Genomic DNA, 18,354 nt, shown 5'->3' with positions numbered 1-18,354 from the left:
GTATTTTTGTGTAGTAAAAAAGCAGTTTTTAGGTCGTCCAAAAGAAAAATAGTAGAGCATTCATCATTCACTTTTCCTTCTCTCTTAGCCATATGGGAACGGATGAAGAAGTCATTCTTTAGAAGAGTACGACGTTTACCAATTATAGGGACAAAGGTATGTGCAATTCATCTTTGTTTTGACCGATCAGGCTCCATATTGGGGTGACAACCCAAACATGCATTTATTTTGAGACAGATATTTTGCGTTTTTGAAACGGTCTGCTCCTAATGTAACATGCAGTGTCTATAAAACAAATACTTTTTAGACTCTTCTTCTTGGGAAAGCACATATGTGACCGTACAGACGAATGAGCCGTAAATGTCCTCAATTGTATTCTGAGTTACAGTGTAAAATGGGCATGAAGGTCATATTCATAGGTATTTCAATTTGGTGCTACGTGTATCTCATTAAATGAGGTACACGTAGCACCAAATTGAGGTATCTATGAATACGACCTTCATGCCCATTTTACACTGTAACTCAGAATACAATTGAGGACATTTACGGCTCATTCGTGCTGTACGGTCACATATATGTAGAAGCAGGGGGTGTTTTGGATGTTCAACCGCCTCCCCCACTCTCTGGCTAAGAGAAGAGAGAGGAGAGGGGAAGAGGAGGGGCATGTTTTCAGTATCAGTATGGCCAGTAAAATGGTCAATCATTTTGCTTCATGTTCAGGTAAATAACCCAAAATGACACCATTAATCAACCATTTTTTGGATCTAGATTTGCTAAAATCTCAGAGCTTCTGAGTATTGCCACCACACCAGGTGCCTTGCACATTGCAGTTATCAAGTGTAGGTACATGGGATCGCTGGCTCCTCATCCTCCCATGAGGGAAAAAGAAGGAGAATAAAAAAAAGAAAAAAAAAAGAAAGAGAGAAAGGGTGAAATTGCAATTGAGTAGGTCTATGCTTAAAAGTGGGCAAATTGAAAATGCAATTCATTTAGTGTATAACATAAATAATATGGTACAAAACTGTAACAAATACTAGTATAAAATGGTGCACCATATGGCTTCAAATGGGGCTTCATTTTCAAAAATTGAGTCTACTTGGAGAATCCTTCTCAAATCTAAAACACCCCGTTGATAAACTTCTGGCTATGCCCCTGTGTAAAAAGTACACATCATAATACTAATCATGGCGTGTCCGTCCGTCCCTCTGTCCGCGCGCTTTCGCGTGCGCGTATCGCGTTTGTGCGGTGCGATATCGCAGAGTGTGCGCGGAGTACCGACGAGGCGCAGTGCGAGGCGCAGTGCGAGCATCGGAGAGCATTACAGTGTGGTTAATCGTGCAGGTGCATCTCATCGGATCAATAGGCCTATTTTCAACACATAATACGCCACACGTGCCGCGAGGCCTATTAGTAGCAGAACTATCCCAGCAAACACATGACTATTTCCGGGGTACAAGTTGGCCTATATGGGTAACGGGTGTTGGGTAATTGGAGATAGTCACAAGAACCACCCAACCCGAGAACCGCAAAATCTATCATAATACTAATCATGGCGTGTCCGTCCGTCCCTCTGTCCATGGCGCTATCGCGTGCTGGCAGATCGTGTTCAAAGCGGTGCGATATCGCGGAGTGTGCGCGAGTACCGACGAGGCGCAGTCGCGGCGCAGTGAAAAGCATCGGAAAGCATTACAGTGTGGTTAATCATGCAGGTGCATCTCATCGGATCAATAGGCCTATTTTCAACACATAATACGCCACACGTGCCGCGAGGCCTATTAGTAGCAGAACTATCCCAGCAAACACATGACTATTTCCGGGGTGCAAGTAGGCCTATATGGGTAACAGGTATTGGGTAATTAGAGATAGTCACAAGAACCACCCAACCCGAGAACCGCAAAATCTAGTTTTATATAACAATAACTTTTTTTCTTCTAAAGATTCAAGAGGAGCTAGACAAGACCAAGTCCCAGATAGCCAGTCAAATGTTTCCACTACCTAAAGGGCAAAGAGACATCACTCACTTACCAGACAAAGGCAAATCTGAAGAGGAATTACTTAACATGATGAAGGTTGATTATAAAGGCATGGGTATGTAATCGCATGTTTGCTTTCTTACACCTTGCACTTTTCATCTTACTTTTTTTTTACCTTTTTGCAGTTTGAAATGAAAAGGGTAATGGTCATAATGCGATTTGATCCCAGATGAACATGTTTTTATTTGACTATTTGAGGTGTGATAAAGAGTGGCTTTGAGCGGCAGACTTCTTTGCCCTCTCAGAAAATATTTTCAGGTGGGCTCAAGACAGAAACAATGAAAGTTTGTCTTAAATTAGTACTCTTTGCTAACTTTGACAAAATGCCCCCTTGGAATGCCCAGACCCAGGGCCCAGACAAGTTACGCACCTGCTTACTGATTCATGTTTTTACATGTATCAGTCTATATATTTTTTAAACCCAAAGACACATTTCACGATTAACACAGAATATCAAAAATTACTTCCATGTCTGATTTTTCCTATATTTTATAACTTCAAAATTAGTGGCCTGCCCTAGACATTCAGAAATTTTATGCCTCCACCGGAGGTATTATGTTTCCTGGTTGTCCGTCTGTCCGTCCGAGCTTGGGGGTGCAATTTCTCGGAACTGGTAAGATGTACAGTGATGCAATTTGGTGGAGGGATGGTCATTGGCGGTCTTCAAATTCCAGTAGGTTTGGTTAGTGGGTCAAGGTCACCCAAGGTCATCTAGTGGTCATCTGAGGTCAATTTAGCAAAAAACGTCGTATGGGCATGAACCCTGGTGGGTACTGTAAACATTTAGAACCAAATTTTGTGAAGGTCATTTTGGGGTCATCCGGGGTCATCGAGGGGTCATCTGAGGTCAAAAAACTTAAAACTGTCGTATGGGCATGAAACTTGGTGGGTACAGTCAACATTTAGAATCCAATTTTTGGACGGTCATTTTGTGGTCATCCGGGGTCACCCAGGGGTCATCTGAGGTCAAATAACTTAAAACTGTCGTATGGGCATGAAACTTGGTGGGTACAGTCAACATTTAGAATCCAATTTTTGGACGGTCTTTTTGGGGTCATCTGGGGTCAACCAGGGGTTATCTGAGGTCAAATAACTTAAAACTGTCAAAACTGGGTGGGTACAGTCAACATCATACATTTAAGGTTTAATTTTTGGAAGGTCATTTTGAGGTCATCCAGGCTCACCTAGGGGTCATCTGAGGTTAAATTACTATGGCCAGCTCCTAGTGAAATTGCACCGGTTAAAATGATACGCCTCAAGGTGGAGGCATTGCGGCCGACGCTTTGCGTCGCGAACCACGCAAGTCAAGAACCGCTCTAGTTCATATAGATCTATAAATGTTTTTTTGACAAGATAGCCATATGTACTTCGTAATTTTACCCGCCCAATAACAAAGTTTCGTGCTAAGTTATGTGCCTGCTGTCCATTCCTGATAAACACATGATGCGCCGCATGTCTAAAATAATAATGACTGCATTTGTCCTGCAGAAACTGTGGATTGGATGGGAGGTAAAGTGTCTGGGTCTGTGTATAATGGAGGACCTAAACATGACAAATTTATGGCTAAGGTAAGCGAAATATTCATTTTGATTCATTTGACTTTGATAGCTCAGCAGCAAAAAGACATATCTCCATTAATAGCTGATGTGTGTATGATTGCCTGTGATGTGCTTCTTGCACACAATGCACTTGTATGGGGATTAATTCACTCTACAGATTCATGCATAATCACAGGTAATTCACAGCAGGTAATGGGAAAATGTCTTTCTGTCTGAGCCATCAAGTAGTTTTCTTTCAGTACTTTGTTCAGAGTTTTGATTGTAATGGTGATTTTGAGCTGGTTTTAGTGTGTATACACATATTTTGATATAATTGTGTAGAATCGGTGCACAAGAGAGTAAAAATTTATTTGGAATAAATAGGTTATTAGAGAATTTTGAATTTCTGATGCTGATAGACCCAGTTTTGGAATTAAACATCTCATGGCAAATTAGATGTTTAGCTAAAAAATTGAATATTTCCTCCAAATTGTTACTTCAGAGAGAAACTTGAGAAAAATGGGAGGAAAATGTGTTGGTGTTTGTAATGAATGCAGGACATGCATGGTAAACTGGAGATCTGAAAACTACCAGATAAGGGCATTTTAGTACCAAAGAACTCATAATAAAATTATCTAAACTTGTTTGAATCTGTCAGGTTTTTGAGATGTTTTGCAGTGACAATTTGCTGCAACCTGATGTGTTTCCTAGTGGAAGAAAAATGGAGGCTGAAATAGTTGCTATGATGTGCAATTTGTACAAAGGAGGACCAAAAGCAAGTGGGACAGTAAGTATTACTTTCATTATTAGTAATTTATAGAATTACCCCAAGTGACCCAGGCCTGTATTAAATTTTATATGATCAGGTGGTAAAAAAGGTTGGCTAAGGAGATTGAGTCCAGACTTTGCATGTTTAAGATAAATATATAAAATAAATTTTAAGAGGTTGGGGGTGGGGGTGGATAGCCAGCAATGTACACCTTAGTCCGAGAAATAAGTAGAGGTATTAGGTGTATGATAAATTTACAAAATATCAATGGAGCATACCGTAAAAACTCGATAGTTAGCATATGTGTTTACTATCGAGCGCTTTAAAAACATGCAAACATGAAGTGCTCCATCCACAAGAGTGTTAAGGGTTTTGAGCAAATCATCGATACACATAGTTATATATGAACAAGTAAACCTGCAAATTTGTCTCAACCCCATAGCTCAGTTGGTAAAGTGCCAGACTTTGGTTCAATTTCATGCTGTCAAAAGTGTTCAATAGTAAGCATATATGCTGTCTTTTCAATATATTTAGATATAACCAGATCTCTACTTTGTTAGGATAGTAAAACATATTTATTTATAACATTCGGCCGAAGCCAGGCTAAACCCAATAGTGCTCAGAGGCTACTAAATTCAAGGGATGCCTCCAGATATGACGGGACAGGGATATGGGAAGAGGTCTGATTTTAGAAGCAGGAGGAAAACTGGAGCACCCGGAGAAAAACCTGCGAGGACGAGCATGGATCGGCAACCAAACTCACGTGTGGCACCGCGGGGAATTGAACCCGGGCCACAGCTGTGAGAAGCGAGCGAGAAGACCACTGCACTAACCCGCCCTCCCAGACCACTGCACTAACCCGCCCTCCCAAAATTAAAATATCAGAATGAATTATTGTAATTATGATTGAAAATGATTTCTCTCCATTTCTATATATAATCCAGGTGACAGGAGGTGGTACTGAGAGCATTTTGATGGCGTGCAAAGCTTACCGCCATAGAGCCTATGAGAAAGGAATCAAGCACCCAGAAATGTAAGTCATGAAAGAAGTGGTTATTCTGAGTATATATACAATTTCTTATTTCTCACCCAAGGGCTGAGAGCAAAATTGTACAATTGATTTGTTGGGAGTGGCCTTTTTTTCCTTGCTCTTTTTTCTTCATTCTGTTTCTTTCTAGTTTTCTCTTCATACAGGCTAGCATGCTTATATAAGCTTTTAAGCTTGGCTTGAGCATTTTGCTTGAGCTTGGTCCCATCAGGACCCAAGTGTGTGTCCACCCAACCCGAATGGTTAAACAAACCAACAATTTGTAGAAAGAAGCTACCATATACCAACCGTCCCTATTTCATATGGACTATCTCTATTTTTCCATATCAATAATAGTTGCGCTGTTGCATAATGCATGACTGGAGTTTACGCTAATGAATTGGGACTTTATTACGCTAGCAAAACCGAATAATTTTTGCCTATTATACGTCAAACAAACTTTATAAGGTTGCTAAAAGTATAACTTCCTGCTTACACTCTACATTTTTGTAATTATAATGCATGACTGGCGAACGCACTGTGAATTTACGCGAGTGTGAATTGGGACTATTTTGACACGTGCATAATAGAAATCGAATAATTTTTGCCTACTATATGCCAAAAAACTTTACAAGGTTGCTAAAAGTATAACATTCTGCTTATTTTTCAATCTTAAATAGTTTGATGCCAGAGAGTGCCCATGCTGCTTTTGTGAAGGCTGGACAGTACTTCAAAATGCCAGTAATTAAAATTCCAATTGACAAGAAAACATGTACTATTGATGTAAAGGTAAAAAAAATTATTTATTAAAATAAAACTCTATTTAAAATATCACTCTGGTACTTTGTACATGTATATGTGACACTTTCAGCCATGGAGGCCGAAGGTGGCAAATTTGAAATTGAGATAAAGGCAAAAATATGGAGTAAAAAAACAATAAAATTAATAAGAAAATAGACATCAAAAAACTTCATAACTTTAAAAACCAAATATGATTGACCTTTGGTGTGTTCAGTATATAATATAATGTTTGTATAAGGTGATAATTATAGTAACTCAATTCTTAAAAATTACTTCTTTGGCCTCCATGGACCAGATTGTGTCACATATTTATTATAATGGCAAAATATTAATAATGAATGTATCGGTTTAAAATAACAGGAAATGAAGAAAAGAATCACAAAGAACACATGTATGCTGGTTGCATCAGCTCCAACATTCCCTCATGGTATCACAGATCCGGTACCAGAAATAACTGCGGTAAGTGAGATATCAAAAAGCTACTAAATATGCTGGATCAAATCAAAAGATATTGTGGACAAGTATAAAGAAATCAAATTTGAGATCTTGCCACAGCCAGTATTAAACAAGAGCATTGGGCTGTTCCATTTAAAATCTACACTACCCCTGTGGAGGATTTTGGAAATATCTTTCGCAGAGGGAGTATGAAATTTAAATAGAATGAACACATCAGCAGCTCCATTTGTAACTCACCTTCCCTCAGTGGAAGATTCAGGTTGAATCTTTCTCAGAGATTGTATGAAATTCAAATGGATCTGCTAATGTGTTCACTCCATTTGAAATTTATACTCCCTCTGTGAAAGATATTTCCATAATCTTCCACAGGGGTAGTGTGGATTTTAAATGGAATAGCCCATTTTATTGGCTGCAGGTAATCATGAAATATGGCATGTAATTACCTAGATATACTGCAAAATGATGGTATACACCTATTTGCAAAGACCTTTGGTACTGCCCGATGTCATTACGTTTTGTTACCTGGAGAGATTTGATCATGTCTCACCTCCTTTTTCAACCAAATTGAAGGTAATAACTCTTGTAGTGAGGGATCAACATTTAACACAAATTGCCTTAGGCAAAACTCACTTCCTGAGAACCAAATACCACACAAGGTCATTTTTATGTAACTCATTGACTCATTTGTGTTATATACTGTCTCTAGCTATAATGACATCCTTGTGATATGGTCAACTCATTGACAGATACGAACCTCAGGAGGGAATTCAATTTTTGATCAATTCTCTCCAGGTAGTGAAACGTAATGTGGCGCAGTTTAGGCGTAAATAAGAAGTAGGGTTCTGATTGGCTATTATTGAATCACGTCATCATCACATCAGCACCTTATTCACGGAACAATCTGCATAGCATGGCATGATGCAGGCATGACCTAGTTCTTTTTACGCGATCAGTCAGCCAGTGCGGAAGGTGTTTGCAAAATAATGTAATTGATACATTTTGCACTCTTGGCTTGCTGGGATTTCTTTATGCTATTAAGTTTTACACCATCTTCAAGGTATTCAGAATTTCATATTCATATTCTTTTCCTTGGGACAATTATTAACGGACAGAATTTTTTCTTTTATATAATTAGTTAACCTAGATGGCTCAAGAAGGGATTGGTAATTAGTCTGACAAATAACAAAAATATGCCCTAAGTTTAACTAGTACTTTTCAGCAAAATTATAAAGTATGACATTCCAGTGCATGGAGTGCTTGCATGAGTGGATTCTTTATTATGTTTATGAAGGAATGAGATTTAATTAGGTATGAGTAGGAGTAATACAATTGAATACCTTTAAGGTCTAACCCAACTCCATCAAAACTGTAATTTTGAAAAGATATTGAAAAAAAATCATTATTTGGAAAACCATTACACAGAATTTTTCATCTTAGGGATTAATACAAGAGCATGTAAATATACATACATTCAAACACTTATGTATAATTTTTTCATGAAAAATCTTTTGTATGAGATGGGTTGGGCCCTTCTTCCACTAATATACTGCAAGTGCCAGTTCATGGATGAACAAAATTCTCGTTAACCCAATATTTGTGGAAGAAGGGCCCAACTCCATGAAAACCATGATTAAGTGTATGTGGAAGACTATTTAGATAGTGGATTTTGGCTCATCTTTCACACACAAGGAAGAACAGCCTGCTGGCAATGAAAAGGTGGGTCCTATTTTTGTAAAAATTGATTGTGCCCAGATTTGTATTCAAGTAGGTGCCTGAATGGGCAAGTGGTTTACAAGAAAATACAGTCAGATCTTATGTGATAGTTTGATAGTAATAACTTACAGGAAACTATCAATGCAGTATTTCACTGATAAAGTATTTTTTCATTGAGCTATTCAGTAGATTGGCACACTACCCCTGTGTAAGAGTACAGCAAAATTCCAAACCATGAGTACGTTTTTCAAATGTACTTGGTCATGATTATTCATTAGTTTCATTTTGACCCATTATCCCCTGTATTAGTACCAAAAAGTTTACCATACCTCCACAACTGGAGTGAGTATTTCAAATTGAAGTTACTGTGAGTACTACAAGTCTGATTATTAACGGACAGAATTTTTTGCATTTATAGAATTAGTTAACCTAGATGGCTCAAGAAGGGTTGATGTAATTAGTCTGACAAATAACAAAAAATATGCCCCTAAGTTTAACTTTACATTTTTCAGCTTGGCAAGAAGTATGCACATGGATTGCATGGGTGGATTCTTTCCGCTTATGAAGGAATGTGGATTTGAATTCTGAGTGTAATTTTGAAGCTTTACCAGGTCTAACCAGCATATTGCTGATACTCACAAGGTAATCTTCAAAAAAGTTTGAAAAAAACAAATCATTATTAGAAAACCATTCCCATTTTCTCTGAGCAAGGATTATCAATAAGTCATGTAAATATACAAAGAATTGGCAAACACTTAATAAAGCTATAATTTTGTTCAAAATAAGGTTTGTATGGGGTAACCCTATCAGTCCGAAACACCATCAGTCCGAACCACCATCAGTCCGAACCACCATCAGTTAGCCTTAGCGTTAGGGTTAGGGTTAGGAACCCTAAGCCTAAAAATTTCGGACTGACGGTGGTTCGGACTGATGGTGGTTCAGACTGACGGTGGTTCGAACTGACAAGGTGTACCCATTTGTATGATTGTGCAGATTTGGTTAAATAGTGGTTTCTAGTGGTTTACTGTAAAACTATTTTGCCAACCAGCTCCATGATTGATTGATTAGCTGATAAGGTTATAATATTCAATGCAATTTCATAAAACATCTCCATTGGGCTATTCCAGTTGAAATCCACACTACCCCTGTGGAAGATGTTGGAAATATCTTCCACAGGGGGAGTACGTTTTTCAAATGTAATTGGTCAGGATTATTCATTAGCTTTCATTTTGAACCCATTATCCCCCTGTATTATGGCTTTACCAATACCATCCACAACTGGAGTGAGTATTTCAAATTGAAGTTACCCAATTGTGTATTTGTATAATTCTTCCACAGGAGTAGTGTGGATTTTAAATGGAATAGCTCAATGTCATAATGTTGATGATCCACCAGTATCGATATTTTTTGTATGGTGGGTAAGGTTTAATCTTAGCATTAGTTTAGTTTTTCATAATATGTTTGGGAAAACCCCTTTCCTCCTGTTCAATATTGCAATCTATTGATTTAGTCATGCCCCAGAGAGACACCCAACACTGATTGAAGTGTGGAGGGTAGCAGTATTGCTTCATACCAAAGAAAACAAAATTTTAAAATGTCATATAACAGAAATTCAACAACTCTTCCTATACCTTTGTACAGGAGCCAACCGTTGTTAAACCATGATGAACACACCTTTACTGGGCGTGAACGCGAATAGCGAGATTCTACACGTTACGCGAGAGCGCCATCAAAAATTCCCATGCCTGGAACCTTTGTGCGTATGCCAGCTTACAAGTTAAATTCAGTATTTTTCAGGTAGCGGCCAAACATTGCCATTTTATTCTGTAGTTTTATTGCTGATATCAAAAGAGAAATCATCAAAGTTTTTGTAAGGCTGAGTGGCAATGATTTTCAAGCTGACATTCCTCGTAAAATAATCGTGAATTATACGATATTTAGCTTTTTTCGTTAGTTGAAAGGGATTCAATCTAGTTTCCCAAATTCATCATCGTTTAACAAATCACCCAGATGGTTTTACCGGGCAGCTAAATTTTAAGAAACCATTAATAAATCGTGCAAAAAAATCATTGATAAACGATGATGAACAACGGTGAAACATGATTGAATCCCAAACCCTCTTATAGTCATATTTTTAGACAAGTTTCCAACCACTTTTGTCCAGGATTTATAAGATGGGTGGCAACCCTTCAAAATGTGCTTCAAAATCTGAAAGAAATTATGACTGAAATAGAAATTTTGCTTGAAATTTGTAAATCGGTTCACCAATCACACAGTTTGTTTTTTTGTCACTGTAGTATGGTCTGTCACCAAAGGGAACATCAGTAGTGATCTATAATTCAGGAAATATAGTAAACAAAGGAAGGACAATAGGGAAGGACAATACTTTTTGTACAGACTGACTGGTGTGGAGGAATCTATTGTTCACCTACCGTACAAAGGTAACCATTATAGAATTGGTCACTCAGATTAATATAAGTGCACAAAATAATTAAGGTACCATTATTCACCCATGTATATTCTAAACAAGGACAAATATGTCAAAATTAAAACAAGCAGCCAATACCTGTATTGAGCTCTGATTTACTTCATTTGTTGAAAATGGTTGAGAATTAAAGAAACAGTGATTTACACTTAAGGAGAACAAAATCAAAACTTGACCTTTTATTGCTCTCAATGAAAGCACAGCACTAGTTTTAATGTAACTATTTAATGGAAGCACTGCACTAGTTCTCTTGTTCGAGAATGCTTTGTGTACAAATCATTAGGGCTGCAATGGAGCAAACAGCAACTTTTGAATTTGCATTTTCCTTGGGTTTTTGGATCATTGTGTCTTTATTTCTTGAATGATTTCAAAGAAATAGGTGTTAATCCAAGGTAAAAGATGCAGCTATTGCCTGCTGTTTCCAACTATCTGTCTTTGTTTAGGATTGAAAATAACTGGTACCTTAATTTTTGTGTGTTTTGCACTGTATTTTGTAAATAACCAATCAGTGGCACTGTAAGAAAGAAGTAGAGCCTATGGTGCAAAAAACTCACACTGAGCAGAGAACTGATAATCAGTGTTTTATCAACATATCTGACTTGTTTTGATCGACAAAATGAGCGGAAAGTCACCAGGGCTGGCAACTAGAGCTCATAGTGACTAGAAAATACTATGCTTTAGAGGTACTCATTTTGTAGGAGTACTGATGGTAGAATACATAAGGTTTATCACATGATCATTTTAACCAATCAATGAACAAGAATATATTAATGAAATATAATACTGATTAGACTGACCCAAAGTATTACTCAAATAATTGACTACTAAATTTGACCATTGATCTATTGGTCACATTTCTGTGCATTTACCAGTAATGTATATGACAGTTCTAACAAAGAATGTTTGATGAGTTAAAAATCGATAATATGTTACAATAATATCTAGTAGAAATATATTATCGATTTTACGTCATCAAACAGCGCCCGTTAGAACTTAAACCTTATTGGAAATAGAATGGCAATAGATTAAACAAACGAGATAATAGGCAATATTATACTAAAAACAAAAGTCTGAATACTTGCTTCTAAAGTTCTCCAATTGTGATGTCTATTTTGGGTAGCAAAACAATTTTTTTTGCTGCTTTATTCATGGAAAATTCTGGTATTGGCCCCATAAGACCAAGAATAATCCTAAACCTAATCCTAATCACATAACCCCAACCCTAACCTTAAAATTTAAGGGTGCAGGGTAAACCAGAAGTATTGAAAACATGTTGGGCAAAATGGGTAAACCAGAATTGATACCCATTCCTTCACTATCTCCCAGGAGGTGCTGGACATACTGCAAGTACAGTAGTAAGGCTGCCCCGGTATCCTCTTCCCATGTGATGGAATATAAAGGCATATTCTTTCACAGTATATGGCAGAGAGATTTGTGGAGTGGTGAAATCAGATTGTATTGTTTCATCATGGGAATCCCCACCCCCACACACTATTGCAGTCATGTTTAACATGACCATCCATGTACCAAGAAGTTGCAAAGGCCTTGCATATATTTATTTATTGGCAAGGGTGTCAGGAGCAGTTGTAGCAACATGTTGGGCATCATTAATGCATGTTGGTGTGATGGATATCGCAATAATGCACAAGCTATCATCCAAGCAAGACAGCACATTGAGAAGGGGTATGTAAAACATCACTATAACACATGTCCACACCTGCAGTCAATATTTGTTTATATTGAATGGATGTATGTATTTGTGACCATGCATGACAGTGGCGTAGATGCACATGCCCCCATCCCAACGTTCATTTGCAAAATTTGACCCCATGGGAAAATTGCCCAAAATGGCTTGTGCATAGCCCTAATATGACCCTGTGCCCCCAATATGATGACCCATGCTAATTCGAATGATCCACTTTTAACCATCTGAAGTCGCCAGGTATATAATCTGAGATATGGCTCAATTTATTTTTGGACTTTTTACCAAGCAATAGTCACATATGATACATCATTTTTTTAAGTTTATTTTTTGAACATTGTAACTAATTCAAAATTTTGCAACTTTACACCTGGTTGTCATATGCCCAATACAGACTAAAGGGTTTGCTGTTTATACTTCAAGTCAATTTTGCCTGGACTTTGGGGTATAGTTGAGTTTTTGTTTTGCTTTTCTTGCTTCTCTGGCATGTCTTAATAATGAAATGAGCAGATAACAGTTATCATACTTTTGAAGATTGAGCAATTGCAAATCGCCGAATTATGCTTCCATAATGGTCAAAAATGTGTCATGTAAAAATGGACCAGTTTGACAACATGCATTTTATTTGGTGTACTTAATTCTCTCCTTATGATATAAAATGGTATCTTAAAATATTAACTCTCAAGAAACTTCATTGTTCCATGGCCTTGTTATATTATGAGACTGATGAAATATAAGCCATTTTTGGCCATGTAACTGATATTGGACATGAGACAGGCAACTTGTCCATTCATGTTTAAAACCACTGGCAAATAAATCTTGATCACAAATATTATTTTGTTCCATTTACTTTTATTTGTTATAGCCTACTTGTTGATACTGTAAATATGACCATTTTAGCAGTACATTAATTTTTTGCACTTTTCGCTCATAACACAGCTACCACAAAAAAACACACTAATATGTTCTTTTAATGATATAGGTCTTGTAAGAATACTCAAAATCGTGATATTAAAAACAAGCAATATAGTTCATAATCGGCAAAGTGAAAAAATTACATGCACGGAAATTAACACTTTTACAGTATTATTAAATTATTAGCACTGGCCTATTCCAAGAATTCATATTGATTGGTTTTCTGGAGGTGCCCAATATTTAACAAAGTTGCTATAGTTTGATCAGCTCATAATCGGTGAGAATTGTTGAGGGTTTTACCACTACACCAAAAAGTAGACCCATGCTAAGAGATGTTCGTGATGGTTAAGCCAAAAGATTAAAGTACAAGTTATGTTCACAAAAGTCCTTTATTTTTTCTAAAAAAAGACAGATATGTACATTAAAACTGGAAAGCAGCCAATAGATGCATCTTTTTGCTCAATATTAAGACCTTATTCTGGTTGAAATTGTTCAAGACATAAGTGGATACCGCTGCGCCGCATCCTAAAACCCAAGGAAGATATCCATTATTTAAAAGTTGCAGTTTGCTGCACTAAAGACAAAATGCCCTATCATTTGATTTCTAATAAGAGATTATTAGCATTGCTTCCATTGATTCAATTAAAACTAGCGCCATGCTTTCTATGGAAGACATGCCTTAATCACCTTTACAGGGAGTGTAGATTTCAATTGAGTTCCCAGGTTTTAGGTCGCCCCATTTGAAATTCACACCTTGTGGAAGATTAAAGTTATGTCTTAGGGGTGTATGGATTTCAACTGAAATACATGTATTAACTGCTTGTTTTAATCTTTAGACATATTTGTCTTTAGGCCAAAAAAAAAAGAGGTTTGTTTGTCCATAACATTTTGCTTTGAAACAGTTGCCCCGGTCGGATATTAGGTCCAAAGCAAAATGTTTTTTTTACAGATATTGCACTTGATTACTGACGATGCAAGAGTTAAAATAAGTCAAAACACACAGCTTTAAATTAAAAAAATAACAAAAAATTTGCTCAAAGTTTATAACCAGATGATTTTACATCTTCCCTTTCCAAAAATGGACAAACTAAAACAATTTTTTTTGACCTCATTTAGGATATCACAATCTGTTCAAATATGGTAGCTGTAATCCAACTACGGCAGCCAGCTTTGGCAGTTTGTTGACGTACAACAATTCACGAAACGTAGATAAAGTATAGGACTTGAAATAATAATTTGGGATGCTTTTGGTGAGATATTAATGACAATTCTCGAAACACAAATAACTGATATGTAATCCACAATGTTATAAGGCCAGCCAATTAATGAGCTGATCGAACGATATGTATCAATTATTATGACATGGTGATACCATCATTTTGGGCATAAGGCAATTGGTAGCACAAAATGAAAGGTTAAAGGCACTTTCTGGTGATAATGTTGATATTCTAAAATGATACAATACAGAGAATCCATTATTTTGTTTTCAATTTGCTAATTTTGTAAAGCATAGACAATGTTACCTTAATTAATACCAATAGTAGTGCCATGGGGTAGGTGTGGAGTTGATATTATGATTTGATGGGGGCATTTAATTCCCCAAATCTCAAGCTTTGTCCCCTTAATCCTGGCCCCCATCAGAACAAAAATCACTGGAAATCACACTATTTTGGGCAAAAAAATCACTTTAACCACCTCTTTGAAACCCCATAAAAATTCTGGTGCCACCACTGCTTACTACATTCATGCTTATGATTTGTGTAGCATCATATGCAAGCACCGTCACAAGTATACCGGGTCATATCTTCTGGGGAGTGGGTAGAAATTCAAGCACCATCATCATATTACAGTATGCAGTAAATTGTGATTACAGTAAGAGTACCTTGCCATATAGCCTACTGATGAAACCCATTGGTCATAAGTCACACTCAGCCATTTTAGAGATCACGCCAAGTCAAAGTTGGGAAAGGGGTGATAAAACCTAATTTTGCATTTTTCTCAAAAAATAAGTTTTGGTATTATTATTTTTGATTCGGGGCAAGAATAATATGTTTACTTTGAAACCTACCATTTAAAACAAAGTGATTCATTTATATCTAAGAAAAACATTCCAAATCTAGCATTTTCTGAGTCACAAACCAAGTCCTTTAACTGTTTTTACAAGCCATTAATTCATAACTTTTGCCTTTTCTTTTTTGAGAAAAATGCAAAATAGTCCCAAATTTCCAATTGAAAGACCTTAATAGAATGTATCATGCCATGTTCCAGAAACATAATTTTAGGTATAATGAAATCTGAACAACTATCTAAATGATGACAAAAAGGTTTTACAATTTTCTCAGATTAGTGACTTATGTCTTGTTTTGGGAGCACATACTTGACATGATTTACATTGGTCCTACATTTGATATATATATGGAGGCATTTTAACATGACAAAGTGTACCATCTCTATGCTCCTATGCATATTAGATAATAATTGAACAGTTTTTAAAATTTTATTGTTTTACAGCATTACTGTCACCAAAGGCCAATTTGTTTGATAAACCCATTTTGCAAAAGACTTTTTCTCTTGGATATATCATTGGTGACAAAAGGCCAATCATTTTAACTTGAATGATAAACTACTGTACATGTAGTCATGTAAACTTGCTTTTCTTATTTGTTTTCAGTAACAAATCTTTTGAAAGCAACTATTGGTATATCACCCCAAAAATAAGTTTTCCCTCATTTTTGAAACTGTAACTCCACAACTGTTGTCTGTGAAAATTTTAGTGCAATGCTTCAAAAAACAAAAACTATAATTAAATCGGATAATCAAACTTGTCCCGTTAATGAAGATATAATCGGGAGAAAATGCACAAATAGGCTATAAATGGCAAATGGTAATTTTGGGATTTGTAAAGCTTATTTACTATTTTCTCCAGATTGATTGAGATTCACAGAAATCATATCTTTGTCTTTGTTAAAACCACAAGATTGAATATATTACCATTGGATCTAATACATTTGATATATATAGCTCATTTGGAGGACCAACCAACAAAAAAGCAAAATGACTAAGTCCAGCTAATTAATATGCAAAAATAATGCCAACAGAGGTAATGTATGAAATATGAGGATGCGGTTTTTTTTTGCATGTCACCCATAAAGCCCCAAATTTTTTCATTTGTAAACCCAAAATAACAATTCTCTTTGATCTATGACCAAAAGAACATCATTTATATTTCATTGGTATGTTAATTAGGCATATGCAAACTTGCTTATTTGTTTTTCAATAACAAATGTTTTTTGAACAACTAGTATTGTCAAAATGAACCTCTGTGATCTATTCACAATACAAGAAACTGCAGTTGTTGGGCAGAGCCAAAATATGGTGCATCATGGGAAATGTTTCACACCCATAGCCCAAGGAAAAAAATACATGAATACAAACACAGGAACACTATTAGGTTTAAATGTCGAGAGACCTATATTTATTGATTTATGCACACTAAAACAAATTACATAAAACAGGTCTTAACTCTTAAACTAGGCAGTGTTTAATTTCCTGCGTGAGTTGATAGTGATTTAGGAAATGTTTCACCTACCATATATTAAAAAGACAAATTATTGTGATCAATGAAATCATAACGAGGAAATCGTTTTTTGATTATGAATGTTTTCAAAAATTACCAACTTTGATCTGTGAAAAATTATGATTCATGTTATGAATCAGATATTATGATCAGAATTATTTTATGAATCAGATATTAGAGTAAATCAAATGACAAGCATCTGTCAGTCAAATTTGATAAAATTTTTCATTTAAAAAAAAATGGATTCTTGTCAAATGGGCGCAAACAATTAATTTGAATAGTTTGTCTTGTCAGAGCGGGGACATAATGAATTTGATAAGATTGCCTTTGATAAAAAAATAAGTTACTTGTCTGAAGTAATAAATTATGGCCAAACAAGTTTTGAATAATATTTTTTCTGTATGTCAGATATTTTTGAAATTACGAATTTTGATGAAATTGTGAAGAAATTAAGATTGCATAATATTCAATAAATTTGCAATGTACAAATTTCTATCAAAATTATGCCAAGAATACTATTCCAATTCAAAATTACTAAGACTTGAATAACGAGGTCACTGTTTGGGGTCAGGGATGATAAGTTACCTAAAATCAAACCTATTAATGTTGACTGTCTGTGGAAAATTATGTTTATTCTGTGAATAGGATATTCTCATCAAATTGAGAAGAAACGGGATCAAATTTGATAAGATTGCCTTGTCGATTCTATTAGAAAATGAATAGATTCTTGTCTAAAAATGATAACAAAAAAAATAAATAGTTTGTCTTGTCACCAGAGGGACATGACAGAAGCTTGTTAAAATGAAATGGGTATAATCTTGTCTAATAATGAGTTGGAGATCTTGTCAATTTGAATAATTACTTAAAGTAAAAGAAACTATAAGATTGTTATTTTGATATAATATACCTAATCAAAATGAACAGCTTGTATATCTCATCAAAACGAATATTTTGGTCACATCTTTTATTAAAAAATAATTGAGTAGGGATTCTTCAGAAAATGAATAGTTCATATATTTTTGCTGTCTACTGAAGATATATAGCAAACAAAATAAAAAGTATTGACCAGTTTCCTCCAATTTCTTGAATTAAAACCGAAGAAATAGTCTGGTGGGGGGGCGTGGTGTGAATGTGTGGCCTAAGAAAGTTTACTTTCATACTTTTATTCCAGCTTGCTATTATGTGACAGAAAATAATTCTCTTTAATTTCTCAATGGAGGGAGAGGTAATTTATTTTGGTATTTTCACACCTTTTATTAAACCATTTGGAAAATCCCTTGCTGACAGATAAAGATAGCATCTTTGTGTGTGTATGAAAGTTCCGTCACTCTGCTGGTG

The 18,354-nt window shown here is 35.9% G+C and overlaps 1 protein-coding gene across 1 annotated transcript in view; it reads left to right on the top strand.

Moving 5' to 3' along the window:
* Positions 1 to 18,354, top strand: part of LOC140170948 (sphingosine-1-phosphate lyase 1-like) — a 45,227-nt gene that overhangs the window by 1,954 nt on the left and 24,919 nt on the right. The window contains 10 exon segments of the mRNA XM_072194142.1: positions 89 to 156; positions 1,938 to 2,088; positions 3,522 to 3,601; positions 4,230 to 4,358; positions 5,285 to 5,373; positions 6,048 to 6,156; positions 6,529 to 6,627; positions 8,850 to 8,860; positions 12,393 to 12,442; positions 12,445 to 12,505. Of these exon segments, the coding sequence (XP_072050243.1) occupies positions 89 to 156; positions 1,938 to 2,088; positions 3,522 to 3,601; positions 4,230 to 4,358; positions 5,285 to 5,373; positions 6,048 to 6,156; positions 6,529 to 6,627; positions 8,850 to 8,860; positions 12,393 to 12,442; positions 12,445 to 12,505 (847 nt within the window).

Source organism: Amphiura filiformis, chromosome 15, assembly GCF_039555335.1.
Source record: "Amphiura filiformis chromosome 15, Afil_fr2py, whole genome shotgun sequence".
NCBI classification, from domain to species: domain Eukaryota; kingdom Metazoa; phylum Echinodermata; class Ophiuroidea; order Amphilepidida; family Amphiuridae; genus Amphiura; species Amphiura filiformis.
This window is presented reverse-complemented; position numbering and strand designations above follow the sequence as displayed.